At 39.3% G+C, this 25,956-nt stretch overlaps 1 protein-coding gene across 2 annotated transcripts in view; it reads right to left on the bottom strand.

Moving 5' to 3' along the window:
- LOC120989837 (alcohol dehydrogenase 1-like) overlaps positions 1-25,956 on the bottom strand; it is an 87,760-nt gene that overhangs the window by 12,891 nt on the left and 48,913 nt on the right. For both annotated transcript variants that reach the window (XM_040418191.1, XM_040418190.1), the window contains exons 4-6: positions 25,106-25,193; positions 20,741-20,960; positions 16,759-17,019 (exon numbers count right to left, since the gene is read on the bottom strand). In XM_040418191.1, coding sequence (XP_040274125.1) covers positions 16,759-17,019; positions 20,741-20,960; positions 25,106-25,193 — 569 coding nt within the window. The remainder of the gene's footprint in view (positions 1-16,758; positions 17,020-20,740; positions 20,961-25,105; positions 25,194-25,956) is intronic.

The following is a 25,956-nucleotide window of genomic DNA, read 5'->3' as shown; positions in this document are numbered from 1 at the left end:
GCTGATAAGTTCAATCTAAATAATGAACAGAAAAACAAAGTATTTAAATTATGGCTTCCCTCATATATGGCAAGGAGATTAGAGATCACACCAAGAGTAAATGATGAACGTGAAATAATACATAGTTCCCCAGCAGATCGATTGAGGCAACTACTTTTATTTACTACTGGAGAATCTACTCCTACATTTGAAATCCTTGACATGTTAAAGCCCACTTTACAGGATGATCCATTTGCATTCTTGATAAAATTTGAACAGGCGTATAGAATGGTCATGGAAATTGAGGATGATTCTGAACCCACTGCAATGATAAAGTCATTTGTAAAACGGTTCAAATATCTTGATCCAGTCTCCAGGGAGTTAGCACTAGGAAAGCCTACGTTACAGGAAGCGGCAACATTTATTGATCAAATAAGGAGATCCATAAAACAAAGTAGTATAAGGGTCAAAGTTGCTGCAGTCCAAAAAAAGGATGAAAATCAGGTAACAAATTCAAATCGTCCTAAATCAAACCCTCCCATGAAAAGAGACCAATATAAACAGAAAGGAAAGGTGTCATTTCAAAGAGGACAAGTTACTTGTTATTATTGTGGTAAAATAGGACATTTAAAATGGCAATGTAGGAAATTCCTAAATGAGTCACAGAATGCAGGGAAAGAAAATGGTTTTGTGCCAACTGCTCCTTCTCCAGAGCAGGATCAGTCACAATCACCATATGCACCTTTAATAAGACAAATTAGAGAATTAACATTGAATAATTCGTACAAGGGGAAATCTTATGGTAATAAAATTGAGGAGACAGCTGGTTTGTTACCTTCCCCATGACTAGGACGAACTATGACCTCTCGTCCTTTGGAATTAGTAGCTCCAGTTTCATTAGATGACTGTGGAAGACCTTTTGTAAGGGGATCCTTACAGGGCAATGAGGTGACATTTCTCATAGACACAGGAGCTCAATTAAGTGTGACTAAAGAGGATTTGCCTCTAACTCCAAATGCACCTGTTTGTACAATTGTTGGTTTTAGTGGAAAGAACGGAACTAAGGCAATTTTAGCACAGAATGTTAATTTGGAAATACCAGGATATCTGAAAACTAAAATAGACATTTGGCATAGTCCTAATTCTGAAAACATCATAGGAACTGACCTAATGAAAAAATGGGGTTGGGTCATTGACTTAGGAAATAAGGTGATCTGGAAAGATGTTGATGGATCTAAACCTGTAGTCATTGATCCCACTGAATACAGTCATGTTGGTACTGTTTGCCTAACTGAAGTTGTTTCTTCTGAACATTTGTGGCCAGAAACTGGTGATGATGAAGTTCTAAAAGAAATTGTACAATGTAATCCTTCTTTGTGGGCACAATTCAGGAATGATGTGGGCACAATGAAAGATGTGTTAGTCAATGTGGAGGGGAGAGACCCTCCTCCCCAAAAGCAGTACAAATTGCCACCTGAATCAATTGGTCCCATGTCTAAAATCATACAGGAACTGCTTGATCAAGGTGTCATTAGAAAAGCTAATTCAGTAACAAACAATCCTTTGTGGTGTACTGTGAAGCCTGATGGTTCATACCGAATGTTATTGGACCTAAGACTGCTGAATAAGTATACCCCAAATGTGGCACCCATTGTTGCAGATACTCATGACATAATGGCACGACTGAATGCTAAGGCAAAGTTTTTCTCTGTTTTAGACATCAGTAATGGTTTTTTCAGCATATCTCTTGCAAAGAGCTGTCAATACAAATTTGCATTTTGTTTCATGGATGAACAATATGTATTTTGCAGATTACCTCAAGGAGCACATTTATCACCTAGCATATTTCATCAGGCAGTTGCAAAAGTATTGTCCAAATTTTCAAGACCCGATTGTCTGTTGCAATATGTTGATGATATTCTTTTAGCCACTGAGAATAGAGAGTTGCATTTATCTCTCTTAGCAGAATTATTTTCATTGTTGCATGAAGCAGGTTTGAAATTGAACACCAAGAAAGTCAAACTTTTACAGACTGAAGTGAGATATCTTGGAGTGTTAATCAGTCATGGAAAGAGACAGCCTCTTCAAGAAAGGATTGAGGCTATTGCTTCTCTTCCCATTCCAACATCACACAAGGCTCTGAGACATTTCTTGGGTCTGGTAAACTTTTCCAGAGAATTCATAGAAGGCTTTGCAGAAAAAGCTAAACCTCTTTATGATCTCTTGAAAAATAATGATAATGACTCTTTTGGACCATGGGAAGAGGAACAACAGAAGGCATTTGAACTTTTAAAGCGAAGTATGCAAAAGTCTCCAGCATTGTCAACAGCTATGACTCAGGCACCTTTTGCTTTGCAGGTTCACTCCTCAGACACGGCTGTGTCAGCTGTACTCTTGCAGTTGCAAGGGGGAGAATGGCGGATTTTGGGCTATTTCTCTAAGCTTCTCACACCTGTGGAAAAAGGGTTTGAAATTTGTGCAAAACATTTGGTGGGTGTTTATTTTGCTGTTAAGGCAACAGAACACATTGTTGGATTTAACAAAATCATTCTGCAGACTCCTCACTCCACACTAAAACTTCTCCTTGAGAAAAACCTCCCAGGTGTGTCAAATCAAAGATTTGCACATTGGTTGTTGTCCTTATCATCAAAACAAATTGAGATTGATCACAAGGCCAAGTATGTACTTCCTCAATTAATGCAGTATGAAGGGAAAACTCATGAATGTTCAGAAACATTTTATGAATCATATCCTAGCTTGTTTAGGAGAGATGCAGAGAACAGTGATGAACCAGTATTTGTTGATGGTTCAAGATTTTGTTCAGGGGGAAAGTATTATACAGGTTATGCTATCTGGTATCCTGAAAGAGGATATGCAGTTCAGCATAGACTGCCAGGACACTATTCAGCTCAGAGAGCAGAGTTAGAAGCAGTCAAGACTGTACTGACAATTGATGAGAAAGAAAACAAGAATCCATTGGTCATTTATAGTGACAGCTCATATGTCGTAAGATCACTGACAGACTATTTACCAGTGTGGGAAAGGAGAGGATTTGTAGATTCCTCTAACAAGGTCCTGGTGCATAGTGATACACTCAAGGACATATTCAAAATAGCTTCAAAACATCCTAATAGCTATGCTATAGTCAAAGTCCCAGCACATAAGAAAGGCAAACATGAGTTAGTTATTGGAAACAACACTGTAGACACATTGGCTAAGGAAGCAGCTATGACAGGAGAGTTGAAGGAAGAAATTGAATCTTTGAAAGCTTTACCAGTGAGGAAAACAGACACGCATTTTCCTTCTTTTGCAGAAGAACAAGCAAAGGATTTGTCCCTTGCTGCTTCTCAGGTTGATCCAAAACCTCCCTTTGTTTGTGAAAACGGGGTTTTGTGTCATGACTGTCAGGGGGAATTGCGTCCTGTTGTCCCAAAACATTTACAAATGGAATTCACCAAATACAATCATGAGAGTTTAGGTCATTTGGGTCAGGAAAAATTGTTAGGAGTTCTCAAAGAGAAATTTTATTGGGACAAAATGGAGAAGACTGTTCAAGATGTTGTTCAGTCATGTCTCATTTGTGCTCAAGTCAACCCACGACCTAAAGGACAAAAACCTCCACTTTTACGAATTGCACCTGCTGATGGTCCTTGGTCTACATTACAGATAGACTACATAGGTCCTCTACCTTCAGGTAAACATGGACTCAGGTATGCATTAGTGGTGGTGGATGTATTTTCAAAATGGGTAGAGATCTTACCTGTCAGGAAAGATGATGCTCTGTCTACAGCAAGGGCATTGGTAAATCATGTGTTTTGTACTTGGGGGATCCCAAGAATGATTACTTCTGACAGAGGAAGTCATTTTACAGGAAAAATCATGCGGACAGTTTGTGCTATTCTAGGAGTACAACAACAGTTCCATGTAGCGTATCACCCACAATCTGCAGGCATTGTGGAAAGAATGAACCGAACAATTAAGACAAGAATTGCAAAAATGTTATTAGACAAAGGAAATACATGGGTTGATGCAGTACCCTTTGTTCTTATGAGTATAAGAGGAACCGTTTCCTCTACAACACAGTATACTCCATTTGAATTAATGACGGGAAGAACAATGCCATTAATATTCCCAAACGAACCATTCTTGTCTACACCTCAAAAAGATGCAATAGCAAGGTCCAGGTGGTTACAGTTATTGCAGGAGAATTTAAGTACAATTCTTCCATATGCTGCATCTAAAATGCAACGCATGATACCACCTCACTCTTCTAAATTTGTAAAAGGTGCTTTTGTAATGATTAAGACCTTCAGGAAGAGTGGACCTTGGGAAAGCAATTGGGAAGGTCCCTTCGAAATAATTGACACTAGGGGAGAAGTAATGATTTTGGTTCAAAGAGCACCAAATGCTTCAAAGAATACTCGCAGACAACAAAAACTGTGGGTACATGTTGATCAGTGTAAATTGTATGTACCAAAATAATGATACTGCTTTTTTTCACAGGGAATGAAACTCTTCACGTTATACACAATCCACAACAAACAAGGATGTCTTCGGAAAAGCTGTTTCATGATGGGAATGTCATTGTTGATAATGATATTTACAACTGCTACGTTCGCAGAATTCCTTGATGATAAAAAGAGTAATCATGACAAAGAGACTTCAATCCTTGCACGAAGAAGAAGAGGATTTCATCTTGAGGATTTTCTGGAAGAACAAATTCAGGACAATTCCAGAGACATTTCCGGAAGTCTTTGTATGGGTTATGGCGTTAACTGTTGTATTGAAATACACTTCAGACATGATACACACATTGAATTACATGCAACAGCAGGACCCAAACCAAAGTTCACACAATTACAAGGAACATTCATACATAACAATAGAACTGGTTCATGGGAATGTACATCAATAGATGTATTATACTGGAGTATTGTTATAAAAGGAAATGAGCCAGCTATATGGGTCCGGAGATCTCACAAATGATAAGATAGCATTAGGAAAAGTGGGAAAATCTTGAGAGGAAATTTGGTTTCAAACCCAGAACTATGTAAAAATAATGGATCCATCAATTCTTCCCATAACAGGAAAGGTTGATGAAGATTGGATGAAAAATTGGAGATTCCAAATAATTAGGGAACCTGTTGTAGTTAACATAACCATTAACTTCATAGGAACAAATGTTATTAATCCCGAACTTCAAGTTTCTCCAACATTGGTAAATATTCAGGAAGAAACTAATCCATTATATTTAAAATGCAGCACAAGATTAGAGATTCCATCCGAATCTGTGATAACATGGACTAAAGGAGAGGTATTTTTAGGTAGTTTATCAAATGGTCCAACTAATGTAATTCATAGAGGTCAATTTGGAAATGTGAAATGGTTTGATAAAAAGTTTATATTTTATCAAGATCATCCATCTCCTAAAGATTCAGGAATTTATCAGTGTTGCATATTAACTATAAACAACCATAAACAATGTGAAACTGTAAATGTTACTGTATGGTCACCTACAGAAAATATTTGTACCAAAGTTAAATTTGAATCATCTAGTCCTTTCCAGATTAACCATTTCCAGTCCAAGCCTCTTTTGAGGAATGGTAAATATGTCACCATAATGTGGACATTTAATATATCAGACTGGAAAATATCATCAAAATATCCTAAATGTGGAAAGCATCTTGCTAATATGGAGGAAGGTTTAGAAAGATGGTTTAAAAAGAGTGTTTCCAAGCAAACCAGAACTAAAAGAGGTATAGTAGAAGGTATTTTAGGAGGAATAGGTACCTTTGGAAGCTTGATAAATACAATGAATGTAAATTCATTACAATCAGATTTAAAAACCATAGGTTATCTGGAAAAGAAAGGAATTAAAGTACAGAAAAGTCTAAACCAACTTTTAGAGAAAATGATAGTTAATTCTGTAGTTGTTTTAGGATCTTCTGTTTCACATCTTCAAGATGTTACTTTAGGTTTGATCCAAAGTGAACAAGAGTCAGAAGTAGCCAGGGCATGTATGGAAATCCAAATAGAATATTCTACGAATTTAAAAATAATGGCTCAGGCTTTACAGAGTGGAATTACTCCACTTGGTTTATTGGAAAATTTACCTATGGAATATAATTATAGTATGAGACATATAGATTTATGGGTAAATAAGTGGTTAGGATGTAATAAGAACACATGTATAGCTACCTCATTGATTCCAATAGCTGGAAGAGAACAAATGGTAGTTCCAGTAACTGTTTTAGGAGTTCCCGTGAGTGAAACACAGTTGATTTTTTATCAATTGCAATATACGGAATTTGCATATGATAGTACTCATATAGAACAATTAGATCTTTCTTCATGTTTACACTTTGTTTCTAAAATAATCTGTTTACCGGAACAAGATAAGGAGATTTATCATTCTTGTTTCCATAATCAAACTTCTTGCCATGCACGAATTGAGAATGTAAACTCAATTCATGATTTGGTAACTCAAGTTGGTCCAAACAAAGTTTGTGTACAAGTGATGTCTGAGAAAGAAAAGGTTGTAGCATTCTTTTCTTCTTGTGTACATCACGAGAATTTAACCAAGGGTTTATATTGTTTGGAAGGAGACTGGAGAGCAATCTCTATGAATTTAGGAAGACTCAATATTTCTTCCATAAATACAACCCAATTGAAAATCCTTCCAATGAAATTTAATCTCACTCAAATTGACAAATTTCCGTGGGATGAGTGGACAAAAGAAATTAAAAAAGATAAAGGTCTTTTAAAAATATTAAGTGAACAAATAAAAGAAGCAGAAATTGCATTTAATCATAAACAAGGACAATTATCAGAAATAGAACATGAATGGAATATCATGTCTGGAACATCTTGGTGGGGAAAATTGAAGAAATCTGTAAATATGTGGTCAAAATCTTCTACACAAACAGCAGTTGAGAATACGTTATCCCATCCTATTATTATTATATTTATTATTATATTTTTGTGTATTATCTATCAAGTTTTTGTTATGTATAGGATCAAGAAAACATATAGTAATATAAAGAAAGAAATTAACAAAGGAGATAACATTTTGAAAGAAATGTTAAGAACTCAGTATACCAATTCTATATGGAATACTGAATCAAAAATGGATCAAACAACCAAGTGCTATAACATGGTCAATGAGTGAATGTGATACGAATGAGATACGAATGATGAGTAATTGCATTAGATTAGGAGGTTATGATTGAAGATTTATATTTCAAATCATAATCAGGGGGAAATGTAAAATAATAAACTAACATTTTTTATCAGGCTAGGGTTATTTCAAGGACCATGCAAGGGCAGCACTTGTGTTGAAGTGTCAATTTTGACAGGTTGAGACGACAATAGCATTTGGGAAGGTTAGGAATCCTCCTTCTCAGCATATTATTATTAGCTTTACAAATAAGGTATACATAGAAAACCATGATGCAAGGGAATTTACTTGTTAACCATATATGTCTATTAGAATGTTAAATTTAGGATACAATGTAACTCTATGTAGAGTCAACCTATAAAATGGCTTTGTTTCATGACATAGGCGGAGCATTCTTGCACGGACACCTGTTGCTCTCACACACACACACACAGAATCACACATACACGTTATTTTGGGGAAATAAGCTTTTTCACTTATTTTAACTGTTTAATTGCTTGCTTGTAACCTTTCAAGACTTATTGCTGTGCTATATTTTTCTCTTTCTAAACTTTGTAACTTTCTTTTTATGAGAATTAAATCCTTCTAATTTTTATCTTTCATCACGAACTTTGCACATTTTGTTGGGCTCCTTCTAAAGCATTTCTTGAAAAATAGAGAAATGCAGGACGTTATTCTACACCTTTTGCACAGCTCACTCTAAGTCAGCAGCACTGTGCTGTCTAAGTGTAAGCTGCAGGGAGTGGGAGGGAAGCTGACAGAAGTTGATTTTTACCTTCATTTTTTTTAATCCCAGTCGGCTCAGGAGTGGGAGGGGGAGTGGCCTAACCGGATAAGGGGTGTGGCTTGGCTTAGCAGGACCAGGGGGCATGGTTTAAGTCTTTTGAGGGTGGATACATTGCGGCAGGGGGCGTGTCTGGGCTCCTTCCTGCAAGAGTGGCACCTTACTGTCTCATTTGCATATCAAATAAACTGGATTTTCAGAGGATAAAAACATATTTTGCTGGAACAAAGGCACATCTGGAAATAAGGTACTAAGTGCTATTAAGCCATGGCTTTACTGCAATAGCGATTATCCTGGTGAGAGATTTCCTTTAAAGCTCTCTTACAGCAGTGAAGATAAATGGCTGGGTTGTTATGGAAACCTGGAGTAAAACTGTGTATGTGGAGGCTGGAGGACCTGCGAGCTTCTATTGGCTGATAAGGGTCATGTGACCAAGCTTCTATTGGCTAATGCATTTTTTGGGAATATCTCAGGAACGGTACGTCCTAGAGAGCTGAGACCTGATCTAAAACCTTCCCGGACACCTGATGTACCTATGTGCCAAATTTCGTGATTGTAAATGTGACTGTGTGGATTCCTTTAGCGGACATACACACACATACAATCAGCTTTATACAGTTGAAACGCGAAAAATTTGAATATCGTGCAAAAGTTCATTTATTTCAGTAATGCAACTTTTTACATGCAAAGTGAGATATTTCAAGTCTTTGTTTGTTATAATTTGGATGATTATGGCTTACAGTTTATGAAACCCCAAAGTCACAATTTTAAAGGTACCATTTGCTCAGGGGATATTGATTAATTAGCTGACTAGAGTGTGACACTTTGAGCCTAGAATATTGAACCTTTTCACAAAATTCTAATTTTAAGCTGCATTAATGCAATTTCTTTTAATTTACATTACTGAAATACCGTAAATGGACTTTTGCAGATATTCAAATTTTTCGAGTTTCACCTGTATGTTAGATTGATTGTTGAGGGGAAAAAAAAAAAGATTGGAGAGGGGGGAAAAAGTGTATGTATATATATATAGTTGTATAGAATTAGGGGGAATGGACATAGATAATAGAAGGGAGAACCCTTGGGCCAATATGTAACATTTAGCCCTATAGTACTCATGGTATATATGGCCTATTGGTATATCATATATTTTTATGTTCATAGGGGAACAATCAGAAAGGGTTAATAAATGGGTGCAATAATTAATCAAGAAATTGGAACATTACAATAGTTCATCAAAACTTAATCGAAACTTGATACATATGTATGATAATTAATAAAAATTCATAGAAACACAAAACAAACAACAGTAAAAATGGGGGGGACTATAATAGGTAAAAAACTAAAAATGTATAGCTGGATTTCAAGATAATATATCTATTATATAGTATATCGAGTCCTCGAAATGTTTAATAACCCATATATATGTGTAAAATCATATGTGTGTGTGGGTAAACACACATATATGTACACATATATAGACCCCTAGACCAAATAAAAACTCTCAATAAATATGTAAATAGAAAAGTGATAAATGAATGAGTTTATGTAAAAGATATAATAAAAACGGATATGAAATGTTATTAAATTTTATTATCACTTTAAAAATGGAAATAGCCTCTGTATGGTGCTTAATGTTGGTTATTTGAGGGTACTTTCACACTAGCGTTTTTCTTTTCCAGCACTGAGTTCCGTCCTAGGGGCTCAAATCAGGAAAAGAACTGATTAGTTTTATCCCCATGCATTCTGAATGGAGAGCAATCAGTTCAGGATGCATCAGGATGTCTTCAGTTCAGTCTTTTTGACTGATCAGGCTTTTCAGAAAACCGTAGCATGTTGTATTTTTACCTCCGGCCAAAAATCCTGAACAACTTGTAGGATGACAGGCCGAACTGGATGGACAAATGTCTTTTTTCGGCCTTATGTACTATGTTACTATGTTACTATGTTACTTTGACTGAACGCCGGATCTGGCCTTTTTCTCATTGACTTGCATTAACGCCGGATCCGGCGCCATGTGTTCCTTCAAACCGGATCCGGCTTTTGCATGTTAAACCCGAAAAATGTGGAAAAAATGTTAAAGTCCATAAATGGCGGATCCGTTTTTTCCAATGCATTTTTTCATTGTGATCAAAATCCTGATCAGGATTCAAATGTAATCCGTTTTCACACGTTTTTCCGGATCCAGATTCAAACAACACTAGTGTGAAAGTAGGCTTAGGGGAGCTAGTAATTTGCAGTAAAACAGGCAGTAGTAAAATTTAACTTTTAATGTTATACCTTTAAAATAGAGAGGCCCACAATCCTATTCATAGACACCTCTGCTAGATGGGCCAGTACCACCAGCAATCCCCCATTATAGAGATATGTTAATACTTAAGAAGGGTAACCAACATATAAAAGGCATACAGTTCTTACCAGATAGCCTGTGCAGGTAGGGGCTTGCTTGAATATCACACCCATTCAGGTTGTTCCCATTCCCACAAATAAACGGTGGGAATTCTGCTGTATTCCACCAACTGGGACCACACTGGTGTCTCACCATCTGGTCCGTCCATGTGTGTATAATGTAGCAGAAAAAAACAAACAAACAAAGGGTAGAGTCCTACCACTAGTAATAAGGGTGCAATGAAACCTACATATAGGTGCTCAAGTAGATGGATATATGTGTGTCCCATCAAAGCGGAAGTTTGACACTCATTTACGTTCCACCGATGCGTTCCACCATGAGCGGGACTGGAAGAAGTGCTCTTCCACTCCGCTTAATACAAATGTTAGGATGCCTCCACCTCCCCCCTCTCCTTTATCATTTGATCCCTTGTACCCCTAACAAGACTAGGGATATGATTATCCCAATGGAATAAAAATACCAACCTTTGTAAGTGGATATCAGTGTCTATGATATGCGTTTCACATTGGAACGCACACTTTCCGGTCTGAACATAAGTGACATCCCTCCCCACCTCCACTCCAGCACATGGTCCTGTTAAACTCAAGTATATAAGGCCTACTGGTAAGTCAAACCACTATGACTCCATTCTGTTGTCTGTACACTTACTTTTACCGCTCCTGAAGAAGGGGGTATATATTGAATAACCACTGAAACGCGTTGAGCCCACCTGAGATATGATTTTTAGAAAATAAAAATTAAATCACCAGAAGTATCGGATACTAGCGTGTTTTCTTCCTACTATACTACAAACGATGGTGGGGGAGACAGCGTCCTTGGGTGTCTTGACCTTATCCCATTGACCTCCTCCTCAAAGAAGTAAGTAAATTTCTGATTTTATTTTAATTCCTGTTTCCATTGGATTTTATTTTCAACATAAGATCTCCACTAAAAAGGCCATCTACTTTATTTATTTAGGTAGAAAAACGACTGGCACTCACTATGTGGTACACATCAAACAACTATTTATTAACCGCCCACTCAAGGTGGAGTGGTTGCAGAAAAGCATACAATCTATAACAACATTACACTTAAAATAATAATGGTCATTAAAAAACCCCCTAAAAAGAATAAAATACAATGCTCTGGTTATATAAACAGAAACGCATATATAAAAATAGGGTCTCCTGAAGATATATAGGACTGTGTATGATGCAACACTGTCAGTTTGCAGTGTGTATCCTAATAGGTCATATTGGTGATACTGTCTCTTTAAGTAGAAAATGTTACCAGGTCCATTAGTATCAAACCCAGTGTCCACAGTATAATGGTTCAATTGATCTGGATCCAAGAAAATCCACAGACTGCAATGACTTATGATAGTGCTGCTGGGGGATATTATTTCCCTGTGTATAGTAGTCTTCAACAGTCCTTTAGCCGACTTGTAGTGCGGCCTTCAATAGCTTAATATGGAATCTACTACAGGGAGATGTCGCTTACCCCTATAGATGAGTCTTCAGCCGTCAGATTTGGCCGCTCGCTGCACCGCTCACTCTCGGCGTCCTCGCACTCTGGTGTTGGACACGTGGTATCCCAGAGGTATCGCGGGACTTGGAAACTTACTTCCGGTATTCCTGTGAGAAGGTGCTTTTGATGAGGTGAACAAATGGAGCGCTCCACTTATGAAAAAATATCTAAATCTTTTCGATGATATCCAGAATGTTGCTGTAGACAGGGATATAACGCTAAACGCGTTTCGAAGACTTCTGTCCTCTTCCTCAGTAGCTATATCCCTGTTGAGACGTCATCCCCTTTTATATCGTCACAAGCAGTCCACAAAATCTGGGCTGGAATCTCAAATTTGCATAATGCGGTTTTCGTGCGTTTTTGGTGCGGTTTTAAAACCGCATATGTGTTTTTTGTTGTATTCGAACCGCAACCTCTTAATAAGTCCTTATGACCCCAAAGCACAATAGTAATACAATCTAAAATATATAAATAATCTACAAAATGTAAAATACTTTAAAAATATAATATAGGAAGTACATACTTATTAATAGACAGATGAGAACAAGATGATAGTTCATAAAAAAGACTTTAGTGTATACATGGATGTCATCTTATGTGTCTTATGTTCTAATAAAATTGGAAGTAGTATAAGGGGAGGTGGGCCCATCATCAAGAGGGGATCACACTGCCGATAAACGGCCAAAATGCGATCCATAATTGAATGAGGGGCACACCTCCCATTCTATAGGAAACCAAAAATTTCCAGTTCCGCATTTAGCCCGGCTGGCATCAGGCTTCCGAAATTGTAAATTTGCTTGGATTCTGCCCTTGACATCCGCTCAATGTGGTTTCCACCCCTCCAGTGTTTGTCTATTTTTTCTAAAGCCACAAAAGACAAGCCTGTAGGGTCTTGTCCGTGGGCTTCTTTGAAGTGTCTTGAGAGTGAGTGTTTATCGTATCCTTTCTTAATGTTAGAAATGTGTTCGGATATCCTCACTCTCAAGGCCCTCTTAGTCCGTCCAATATACTGTCTTGAACACGGACATTGGGCTAAATAGATCACACTCACAGAATTACACGTGAGGAAGTGTTCTATCTCCCACTCAAAAGCATTTTGTGTAGAAGATACCTTCTTAGTGTTTCTTGGAATTTTAGTAGTTTTGCAACAGATACACTGACCACATTTATAGAAACCTTTCAAATTAGTCAGTCTTCCAGCATTTGATATTTTTGTCTTTTTAGTCTTAATCGAAGGGGCTACTTTTATCCCTAAATTGGCCGCCCTTGTGTATATTATTTGTGGTCTTGAAGGTATTAACCTCCCTATTGTTTTATCTTGCAGAAGGTGGTGCCAATGCCGTTTAATGATTTCTTCCACTTTCTTCCTTTGTGTTATATAGGGAAGGATAATCCTGAATTGGGAATCTGTCTCGTTCTGTTCTACTGCAAATTCAGATTGTTTATATTCAGTTCCACTATAAATTTCTTAAGACTATCTTGATCTCCCTTCCAAATTAAAAGAACATCGTCTATATAACGTCGCCAGAGCACCAGGTCGCCCCCCCTATGCAAATCAATAGTTGCCCGTTCCCATTGTGCTAGGAACAGGTTTGCATAGCTGGGGGCAAACCTGGTGCCCATGGCCGTTCCTCTAGTCTGTAGATAAAAACTTCCTTCAAAGTAAAAATAGTTATGTTGTAAGATGTGTTCAATCCCTTCTAAAATGAAATCTAATTGTTGTTTTTTCATTGTCTTGCTATCCTGGTGCTCTGGCGACGTTCTTTTAATTTCGAAGGGAGATCAAGATAGTCTTAAGAAATTTATAGTGGAACTGAATATAAACAATCTGAATTTGGTTTTTACTCGAAGCACTAATATGATAGAAATTGAATTTTTAGATCTGGCGATTACGAGAGTAGCCGATAAGTACATCTGTAAGACATACCAAAAACCCTCGGCCAGGAATGCATTTATTTTACACTCTAGCTGCCACTTGCCAAGTTGGTTATTAAATGTACCCTTCGGACAGTTCCGTAGACTGAAACGGAACTGTACCGAAGAGGTACAGTTTGAAGTGGAAGCCTTACATCTGAGAGATAAATTCCTGGCCAAACAATATCCAAGCAACATATTAGAAGGGTCATTGGAAAAAGTTAGAAAGCAACCAAGGAGTTCATTATTGACTGTAAAAGCAGTAGAACAGAACGAGACAGATTCCCAATTCAGGATTATCCTTCCCTATATAACACAAAGGAAGAAAGTGGAAGAAATCATTAAACGGCATTGGCACCACCTTCTGCAAGATAAAACAATAGGGAGGTTAATACCTTCAAGACCACAAATAATATACACAAGGGCGGCCAATTTAGGGATAAAAGTAGCCCCTTCGATTAAGACTAAAAAGACAAAAATATCAAATGCTGGAAGACTGACTAATTTGAAAGGTTTCTATAAATGTGGTCAGTGTATCTGTTGCAAAACTACTAAAATTCCAAGAAACACTAAGAAGGTATCTTCTACACAAAATGCTTTTGAGTGGGAGAAAGAACACTTCCTCACGTGTAATTCTGTGAGTGTGATCTATTTAGCCCAATGTCCGTGTTCAAGACAGTATATTGGACGGACTAAGAGGGCCTTGAGAGTGAGGATATCCGAACACATTTCTAACATTAAGAAAGGATACGATAAACACTCACTCTCAAGACACTTCAAAGAAGCCCACGGACAAGACCCTACAGGCTTGTCTTTTGTGGCTTTAGAAAAAATAGACAAACACTGGAGGGGTGGAAACCACATTGAGCGGATGTCAAGGGCAGAATCCAAGCAAATTTACAATTTCGGAAGCCTGATGCCAGCCGGGCTAAATGCGGAACTGGAAATTTTTGGTTTCCTATAGAATGGGAGGTGTGCCCCTCATTCAATTAGGGATCGCATTTTGGCCGTTTATCGGCGGTGTGATCCCCTCTTGATGATGGGCCCACCTCCCCTTATACTACTTCCAATTTTATTAGAACATAAGACACATAAGATGACATCCATGTATACACTAAAGTCTTTTTTATGAACTATCATCTTGTTCTCATCTGTCTATTAAAAAGTATGTACTTCCTACATTTTGTAGATTATTTATATATTTTAGATTGTATTACTATTGTGCTTTGGGGTCATAAGGACTTATTAAGAGGTTGCGGTTCGAATACAACAAAAAACGCATATGCGGTTTTAAAACCGCACCAAAAACGCACGAAAACCGCATTATGCAAATTTGAGATTCCAGCCCAGATTTTGTGGACTGCTTGTGACGATATAAAAGGGGATGACGTCTCAACAGGGATATAGCTACTGAGGAAGAGGACGGAAGTCTTCGAAACGCGTTTAGCGTTATATCCCTGTCTACAGCAACATTCTGGATATCATCGAAAAGATTTAGATATTTTTTCATAAGTGGAGCGCTCCATTTGTTCACCTCATCAAAAGCACCTTCTCACAGTAATACCGGAAGTAAGTTTCCAAGTCCCGCGATACCTCTGGGATACCACGTGTCCAACACCAGAGTGCGAGGACGCCGAGAGTGAGCGGTGCAGCGAGCGGCCAAATCTGACGGCTGAAGACTCATCTATAGGGGTAAGCGACATCTCCCTGTAGTAGATTCCATATTAAGCTATTGAAGGCCGCACTACAAGTCGGCTAAAGGACTGTTGAAGACTACTATACACAGGGAAATAATATCCCCCAGCAGCACTATCATAAGTCATTGCAGTCTGTGGATTTTCTTGGATCCGGATCAATTGAACCATTATACTGTGGACACTGGGTTTGATACTAATGGACCTGGTAACATTTTCTACTTAAAGAGACAGTATCCCCAATATGACCTATTAGGATATACACTGCAAACTGACAGTGTTGCATCATACACAGTCCTATATATCTTCAGGAGACCCTATTTTTATATATGCGTTTCTGTTTATGTAACCAGAGCATTGTATTTTATTCTTTTTAGGTTTTTTTTTAATGACCATTATTATTTTAAGTGTAATGTTGTTATAGATTGTATGCTTTTCTGAGACCACTCCACCTTGAGTGGGCGGTTAATAAATAGTTGTTTGATGTGTACCACATAGTGAGTGCCAGTCGTTTTTCTACCTATTTTACCTTCTATTACTGGACTGATTGAGTGAGCAGTCCCTCGACTAGAGCACCCTTACCTTACAGAGGAGGGTGGTGAGCTATCCACAAATCTTTCACATTATACTTTATTTATTTGCATGCTATTCCAACCGATGGTACTATAATCTCTCTTCCAGTCATTACGTTAGGTTTGGTGCCATCTTGGTGGTTGTTTTATTTTTTCCCTCTTTCATTTACACATGCAGTAGTTTTTTCTACTCGTTCAGCTACCTCAGGCAGCCTGCCTTTACTTTTGATCCTTAAGTAATTCTTTAACTTTTTTCTCCCCTCCCCCGTTCCCCTTTGGCGCCCTGCTTGTTGTGTCAAGACCCTCTCTTTGGGATCCACTCAAAACATAGTCTATGACGTTCCCCGAGTCACAGAAGGCGGCTGTGCAAAGATTCGCGGTTGTAAATGCCACGGTGCGGATTCCTTTAGCATACATACACACAGCTTTATGATACATTTAGATACATTTAAATTCCTGCTAATTCTAGGCTTTGAGGTCAAGGAGGCGGTCCTATCAGTGATTGACAGCCTTGCTTCTATGACTGTGCACTGATAGGACCACCTCCTTGACTTCAAAGCCCAGGATGAGGAGGTATTTGAATTAATAAATTACATGTTTTACTGAATCATTTCCCATAAAACTATGAATCTGCTCAGCTCCATAACCTGCTGCCTGCATTGCATTTTAATGGTGACAGGTTTCCTTTAACAAATGAGCACACAACGTTTAAGCATACATACCATGACATCAGTACTTCCAATACACTCGAAAGAATAATTTACTCCATGTCCTGTCATTTCAATTATCACGTCTTCTATCGGCTTGCAGTAATCCTTAGGGTTGATGCATTCAGTAGCGCCAAAAAACATTGCCTTATCAAACTTATTGCTGTTTATATCTATAGCTATTATTCTTGAAGCTCCAGATAATTTACAGCCTATTATAGTTGACAGCCCGATGGCTCCAAGACCAAATATGGCACAAGTCGAACCAGGCTCTACCTGCACAAACACAAAACAATGTATATTGAATTTCATGTATATACAGTTGAAACCAGAATTTTACATACACTATATAAAAAGACACATACAGTATGCATGTTTTTCTCAATATCTGACATGAAATCAGAATAAACCTTTCCTGTATTTGGTCAATTTGGATTACCATAATTATTATTATTTGCCAAATGCCAGAATAATGACAGAGAGAGAATGTTTTAAGGCATTTTTATTACTTTCTGCAAAGTCAAAAGTTTACATACATTTCATTAATATTTGGTTCCATTGCCCTTAAACTGTATGACTTGGGTCAAACGTTTTGGATATCCTTCCACAAGCTTCTCACAATAGTTGGACGGAATTTGGGCCATTCCTCCTGACAAAACTGGTGTAACTGAGCCATGTTTGTTGGTCGCCTTGCTCGCACCTGCCTTTTCAGCTTTGCTCATACATTTTCAAAAGGCTTGAGATCAGGGCTTTGTGATGGCCACTCCAAAACATTGACTTTGTTATCCTTAAGCCACTTTGTAACCAGTTTGGCAGTATGCTTCGGGTCATTGTCAATTTGGAAGACCCATTTCCGCCCAAACTTTAACTTCCTGGCTGATGTCTTGAGATGTTGCTTCAGTATTTCCACATAATCTTCTTTCCTCATGATGCCATCTATTTTGTGAAGTGCATGAGTCCTTCCTGCAGCAAAACAACCCCACAACATAATGCTGCCAACCCAGTGTTTCACAGTTGGGATGGTGTTCTTAGGCTTCCAAGCTTCTCCCTTTTTTCCTCCAAACAGAACGATGGTCATTATGGCCAAAAAGTTAAATTTTAGTTTCGTCAGACCACAGGACATGTCTCCAAAATGTAGGTCTTTGTTCCTGTGTGCATTTACAAACATTAATCTGGCTTTTTTAATGTTTCTTTCTCTAATGGCTTCTTCCTGGCAGAGTGGCCTTTCAGCCCATGGTACTCGTTTCACTGTAGATATTGACACAGTCTTACCAGCCTCCGCCATCATCTTCACAAGGTCTTTTGCTTTTGTTCTGTTATTGGGTTGATACGCACATGTTGGACCAAAAGCACGTTTATCTCTGGGACACAGAACCTGTCTCCTTCCTGAGCGGTATGATGGCTGGACATTCCCATCTTGTTTGTACTTGCGTAGTACAAATTAACTAGGCAACTTCAGGTATCTTGAAACTCCACCCAAGGTTGAGCCAGACTTGTGCAAGTCCACAATTCTCTTCCTGATATCTTGGCTGATTTCTTTAGACTTTCCTATGATGCTACACAAAGAAGCATTTAAATACACCCACAGGTGTGTCTCTAATTAACTGTGTGCCAACAAACCTAACAGAAGCTTCCAAACACATGACATCATATGGGCATTCCAGAATTGTTTAAAGGCATAGTAATCCTAGTGTATGTAAACATTTGACATTGCTGAAAGTAATAAAAATGCCTTAAAACATTCTCTCTTTCATTATTCTGGCATTTGGTAAATAATAATAATTATGGTAATCCTAATTGACCAAAAACAGGAAAGGTTTATTCTGATTTCATGTCCGATATTGAGAAAAACATGCATATTGTCTTTTTATATAGTGTATGTAAACTTCTGGTTTCAACTTGTACCAATTCATGGCTGGTGTACAAATCATACTGAAAAATAGCACACGGAAATTTGCACATCCATGTGCTGTCTGTCTGCGAGATGGACTGCACCCGGACAGAACACAAACCGCAGCCAGACCATTGTGGAGCAACTTGGAGAATTCACAATTCTGGCCCACGTCTCAGGGAACCTGGGCTTGGAGACCGTTATGTATCATGTATTATTATTATTTGTGACTTGCACTCGCAACACACACAGACTATAACGCCTTAGGGCTTGTGCACATCACCGTTTTGCTTTCCGTTCTTCTGATCCGTCAGAAGAAGAGAGAGAGAGGATCCTGTAAAAAAAAAAATGGATCTTGTTGCATCAGTTGTCATCCATTTTAGCCATTTCCGTCTGAGATCCATTTTTAGATGGGGGAAAAAAGTCCTGCATGCACTTTTTCTAGGCTTTTTTCAAAATTCTTGAGACTAAACTATAACATTTTAAAACAATGTTTCAACTTCTGATAATTAAAGTCCAGAGATTTTTTGTATTTCAGATGAAACTCACCAAGACTTCAACTATTGCAATTAAATGACATACAGTGACATATTAAGGGCATTCATCAATGGATTGTAAAAGGGGCAATCAATGTATTTTGTTAAAGACTTGCAAATTATGGTGGCACAACATATTTGTACTATAATCTGCGACTTTGAGTTTCTCTCCACTTTTCTAGTGTGAGAAGGTGCTGCCTATTACAGCCTGATGGATTTACTAAAAATTATACCAGAAACTGGTGTAAGTTATAACAAGTCTACAGTACATCAGTCTCTAGCTGGCGTAGATTTGAGTGACAGAGATGGGACTCATTTATTAAGAAGCATTTGTTTCTTAATAAATTAGGTGCATCTCACTCCAGTGCAGGGAAATCATAAATGGTTTATGGGAACACCAGTCTTGATAAATGTTTCCCATTTTGCTTCAGTTTTGGGAACTTTTTGGACTCTGCATAAGTTAGCCTCATTGAGATAGTGGTGCTGTTGTACTGAGTTATTACTTTTAATAACTGCACAATCTTATATCTTTTCTGAAGTGTTTAGTATTTTAGTGCATACAGTGGGGGAGATATACTAAGACTGTCCTTACAGTCACAGATACATTTCCAGGCAGTCTATGATTCAGACGGACGGATTTTGAGTGGGCTCCCCAGTATCAGACGCTATCTTCTGGCTGACTCACCTTACTTTGGGGATTATCCTATCCCACCTCCATGTCCGGGAGCTAAGTATTATCATTAGATATCTGTTTATTCATTTATTTTCATCCCTACGTTGCTTTATGTTTATTCTTTTTTTTTCCATTACCCCCTGATGAACCTCTAGTTGAAAGTGAAACGCGTCAGGGTAACTATACCATTATTTTGTTGACTTAGTAGCTTTATCTATATATCCAGGAGCATATATCACTCCATCACATTTATGTGTTATTATCTTTCTACTCTTTTTGAATTTATCCTTGTAGGGTTGTAATAGGGATGTATCAGTTTTAGGAATGGGGACAGGGAACGTCCACCATCAGGGGGCAACCCTGGGCTAAGGAGTATTTAGGGTGACACAGGGACAGTTCACCATATTCCATCCCCCTGACTTCCCTATTACATATGTATATATTATTTGTTTATATATAATATTTATCTCCCCCCCCTTTTTTTTCTTTTTGTGGAAGTTTTTTGTTATAGCTATATGATATAATAAAGGTATTTTTAGACTTTCATGCTACCTTTGATATTTCTTACTTAATTTTCTACGTGATCCACTATTTATATGGGTATATCTAAAACATTTCTCTGTTTTTCTCAGTCTTTGCTTCAGAATTTGACATCTACACCAACTATGAGCTGGGTTAGATTTGAACTACAATATCATTTATGCCAGAAGCTAAATCCAGTGGGCCATCACGACTACACCCCTCCCGCTTCCATCTTCACTTTTAAAAAGTGCAGAGAGAAGTGAAAAGTCACAAATTATTGCGCGTTTATGGCATATGACATAAAAGCTATTTTTGTGGCATAAAACATAATAAATGTCCCTAAATATATTTTAAAATATTTGAATAGCATCTTACCTTGGCCGTATTGACAGCTGCTCCATATCCAGTGGGAAATCCGCAACCAAAAAGACATGCTTTATCTAATGGTGCTCTGTCATCAATCTTTGCAACAGCATCAGTAGGCACTACAGTATATTCTGAAAAAGTGCTTGTCCATAAAAAGTGATACACAGCTTTCCCCTTGCATGAGAACCTTGTTGTTTTATCAGGCATTACATTTTGGGCTTCACTCATGCTGTATTGCAAAAAGCCAAGGAAAGAGAAATAAAATGCATCTGATTCTCCATGGGAAGGAACCTGCTGTATGTCAGGATATATTGGATAGCAAAAAAAGTATCCACATTTATACAATCATTTTTACATTGATTATATCAAAACATATGTCAAAAGAGTTTTTTTTTTAGCATACATTTTAGGCCGAATGCACACGGCCGTGTTTCACGGCCATGAGCGGTCCGTGGTAACATGGGCTGGATTCCTGCTGAGCAGGCGCGCACGGCGTCATTGGTTGCTATGACGCCGTGCGCTTCCTGCTGCCGCCACAGTACAGTAATACATTGGTATAGATCATACCAGCGTACTACTGTACTGCGGCGGCAGCAGGAAGCGCACGGCGTCATAGCAACCAATGACGCCGTGCGCTCCTGCTCTCAGCTGGAATCCAGCCCGTGTTACCAGGGACCGCTCACGGCCGTGTGCATTCGGCCTTACTGAATACTGTTTTTCTGGAACAATTTTGGCTCCCATACTACTAAACCTTTAACAAAATGTGTATGATATGGTCCACAATTTTTCCAAAAATAATCAGAAACTTTTGCAATTCAATTAGGACAAATCACTAAAAATGGCTGCTGCCATTTTACAGAGTACTGTAGGGCAAGAAAGGTCCGAAGCAGGGGCGTAGCTAGAAGTGACTAGGCCCCACAGCAAATTTTTGTACGCCACCCACAACCCCCCGCACTTCGCAACTCCCTCCTTCCATGCAAACCCCACTCCTTTGGCTAGTCACAATCACTCTCTCAGACAAGGCCAGGCTGCCACGCCATCCTTTTCCTATATAATATATCCTCATGCCCGCAGAACTTGGCTGCAGGCAAGGGCCAGGCCAGGGGGGCGCAGACAAGGGCCAGGGGGGCAGACAAGGGCCAGGTGGGGCACAGACAGGGGCCAAGAGGGGGCACAGACAGGGGCCATGGAGGCGCAGACAAGGGCCAAGGGGGATGAAGACAAGGGCCAGGGGCGCAGACAAGGGCCAGGGAGCCGCAGACAGGGGCCAGGAGAGGGCACAGGTCGGGACCAGGGGGGCAGACAAGGGCCAGGGAGGCACAGACAGTGGCAAGGGGGGGCACAGGCCAGGACCAGGGGGCGCAGAGAAGGGCCAAGGAGGGCACAGACAATGGCTAGGGAGGTGCAGACAGGGGCCATGGGGGTACAGATAAGGGCCAGGGATGCAGATAAAGGCCAGGGGCTGCACTGAAAGGACCAGGGAGGCACGGCCAGGGGCTGCTCTGACAAGGGCAAGGGGGGCACAGGCAGCGGCCACAGACATACCTGAGAAGCCAAGTGACTGATGTGCGCTGCTGCCTTGTTGCTTCTCCCGCCTGCCGCCCTCTCCTCCTTAACTCAGGACAGGAACTTGGTGGGCGGGCTTAATTAGTATAGCATGCTGCCAGCTTGCACTTTTCTCTTGTGATCGGCGCTGTGTGCTATGCTGGCACTAGCAAACTGGCAGTAAAAATAATCATGGGGGAGGAAGGCGGTGGGAAGGATGATGATGGACAACAGACACTGTATGTGAAGAGCCCAGCCTGGCCTGAAAAACTGTATTATAATCATGATATTAACTTGTCTGACTGAGACAATGCGGCCGGGCCCCGAAGCAGCAGCTTCCCCTGCTTCCCCGGTAGTTGTGCCACCGGTGCCAAGTGGATATAATAATAATATAACATAATATATAAATATTAAACATTAAAGTTTCGTTGGTTGATTATAGACTAGTTTTATTTTTGCTAAACCTAATATTTCCTTTTAAAATTTTAAAAAGCATTAAAGTCCATAGATGCAGTACATTTTTAAAGGGACTATTATCTACAGTAACACATGCATAGTACTGCATTACTGCAGCTAAGGAGTCCAGATCACTATTTTATTTTTATTTTCCTACTGCCCCCATTCTCCAGCACTCAAACCGGCACTGAAATACACAGGTCTGGACTACTGTGCTATTCTAACATAATGAAGAGGACTCATGTGTGCATGCACAGGAGTCCTGATAATGCATTTTAATGCAGCTCTGACAGCTGACAACGAGGGAACAAGGCACAGTAGGAAAATACAAAATAGTGATCTCAACTCCATATTTGCTGTACCACACATATACAGGTGAAACTCGAAAAATTTGAATATCATGCAAAAGTCCATTTATTTCAGTAATGCAAATTAATAGGAATTGCATTAATGCAGCTTAAAATTAGAATTTTGTGAAAAGGTTCAATATTCTAGGCTCAAAGTGTCACACTCTACTCAGCTAATTAATCCATATCCCCTGAGCAAAGGGTACCTAAGATTGTGACTTTGGGGTTTCATAAGCTGTAAGCCATAATCATCCAAATTATAACAAATAAAGGCTTGAAATATCTCGCTTTGCATGTAATGAGTCTATCTCATATGTTAGTTTCACCTTTTTAAGTTGCATTACTGAAATAAATGAACTTTGCACGAAATTCTAATTTGCTGAAGATAATGGTCCAAAATCAGAGTAACAGATTCCATTTAAGCAGGCTGTTACCACCGGCTCCCATCCTTTTGCCCACATCGATATATATTGCTGTTGCACCGAGATTACTATTACTGTCTTGGCATTAGAAAGCTTGAAAGGGGTTGGACACAGACATTGGAGACCCCAGAAACCTACATTTATTAGGACCTGAATCGAATCTGACAACTAATTCATACTAACTGAACCTGAAATGAATTTCAAGAAATTCACTTATCTCTAGTTTCTACCAAATGTACAACTGGAAGTTAAATTAGCCATTTATCTGTTATCCACTTCAAGTTTTAAATCTGTTCCTAGTTTTATAGATGTTGCACACAGCAGATGCTCCCGAATTCCCATGCTGCAGTAGCTGATCATAAAAAACAACCAAAATTCGAATCAGACTCACAAAATGAGACCCAACGTCACGTACATACTGCCACCTTTACTTCTAAACACGTTCTATACAAGCTCGTTCTTCAGCCTATGTGGATCTCTATCTGAGTTGGGGAGAATTTTCCTTGTTTTTTTGTCATAAACAAAATACCAACAAGCTCATTATGCTGCTCTCTCTGTTAACCTTTGCAGCATATGGCCAGTGCTGCCAGAAAGGAGTCCAATGATTTTCATAAGATGTGGGATCCTGTCATCCTCCATCCTCTGATTGACTGATTTCTCCCTATTACTATGCATCAGAAGAAAGATGTCAATCAGCAGCTGGAGGGCAGGGGAAGCCACAGGCTGCAAAAGATTAACATGTAAGAGCAATTCATATTAATTCAGACATGTATAGATATAGTTTAGCTAAGCAGCCCCAACCCTACGCTGCGATCTTCTCAGATAGGTCAGTATAGGGCAAGCTACAGTATGTCTACCTAACATTAAACAAATAAACAAAAGTAATGGATGTGGATCCACTGTGCCGACCGGCCTGTTTGACTTTGGGCTAGACCATCCTGGCGGTGCCCCGAAATTCCCCCTTTAATCCTTTTACAGAAATCTGGACTTTGCGGCAGGGGAATCACCAGGGCACTACCTCTTGGAACAGTCCCGGTGTGATTGGGGACAGATACTCTGGTGCAAAGCACTGAAGGATCAAGTAATACAAATAGGCAGGAAAGAGGCAGTTTTTGCGAATCTGTGAAACAATACAAAAGTCAGGGCAAGCGGTACAGGATCAGTATGGTGATTAGGAACGGATTTGGAACCAGGAAGGTAAATGGATAATAGCCCTTTTACAGGCTCTAGCAATGTAGAGAGACCTGACAAGATCTGTAGAGTCCAATTTTTCAGGCCAGGACAAAAGGAAACAGCGAGGTATATATAGGAGCAGCACACAGTCATGCAGCGGCATAAAGAGCAGGGTAAAATTACAGTAACCCTATCAGTGCTGAAGACAGAAGTACAATAAAAATAAGCCCTAATTCACACACAGGAACCTGACACCTATGCACACAGGACAGCAGTGGCTATGACCCGTCATTGTAACAGTATGCAAACCATATATCCTGCAATCAACCCTGTTAAAGGACTAGCCATGGGGATAGCAGATGTTTGTGCAGTTAAGGGCAGAATAAATTTCACGTTCATTCAAACAAAGTCTCCACACAAAAGATACTTACTGTGTTTTTAGACAGCAGTTGGTGTGTGGACTCAGACAAGAACTGCACTTTCCACACTGGGGAATACATAGTGGGATTACTTTGTCACCTTGAAAATGAAGAAAGAAACCAGAAGAGATGAAAAATCACCTACTGTCAATACGATGAAACTTTATGTTGTACAGTTCTGAGCCGTTTCTTTCAGTTCCATAGTTCATGCTTGACCACTATTCCATTCGGACTGCTCCTTGCCCTCTCTGTGTGGTGGGACGGGGTGATGGACCATTGATAGACTGCTACAAAGAGTTTTCTTATTTGCTTTAGGTCAGGTGTGCACTACTTTTTTCAGGCTGAGGGGCAGAATGTCATCATGAACCACATCCAAAGGTTGCAGTAAAACGTAAGAGGGGTTATTTGCATCTCAGAGATTTATGGTATACCAAAATTATATGTCATAAATGCCTGATAGGGGAATAGGGATCCCCTTGTGAAGTTAGCCTCTGAAGAGCCAGTGCACAGGATTGGAAGAGTAGTGGCCCTGATGAATGTGTCATGGCATACTCCCTCTAGCCAGTGGGGATCGGTGCAGAGGAAAGGTAGTTTGAAGAATTAGACCAGAAGTAAACGTATAAAAGTATCACTTTACTTAGTGCAAAATAACATTTGTTGCACATCTAGCACTGTTAAGCACAAAGTTAAGTTTCTGGCACCAAATGAGTAGGTATGGTGGCTGGTTATGTGGCAATTTAATAGCACTTGCAGGCACTTGTGTATATCGGTGTCCACTGCGATACAGGCTTGATGTTATTCTAGCCTGGTGGTCATTCTAGGTGATGGGTGTCTGAGCCGTAGTCCCTCACCCGTAGCAGTGT

The sequence above is a fragment of the Bufo bufo genome, chromosome 2, assembly GCF_905171765.1.
Source record: "Bufo bufo chromosome 2, aBufBuf1.1, whole genome shotgun sequence".
Taxonomy (NCBI): domain Eukaryota; kingdom Metazoa; phylum Chordata; class Amphibia; order Anura; family Bufonidae; genus Bufo; species Bufo bufo.
This window is presented reverse-complemented; position numbering and strand designations above follow the sequence as displayed.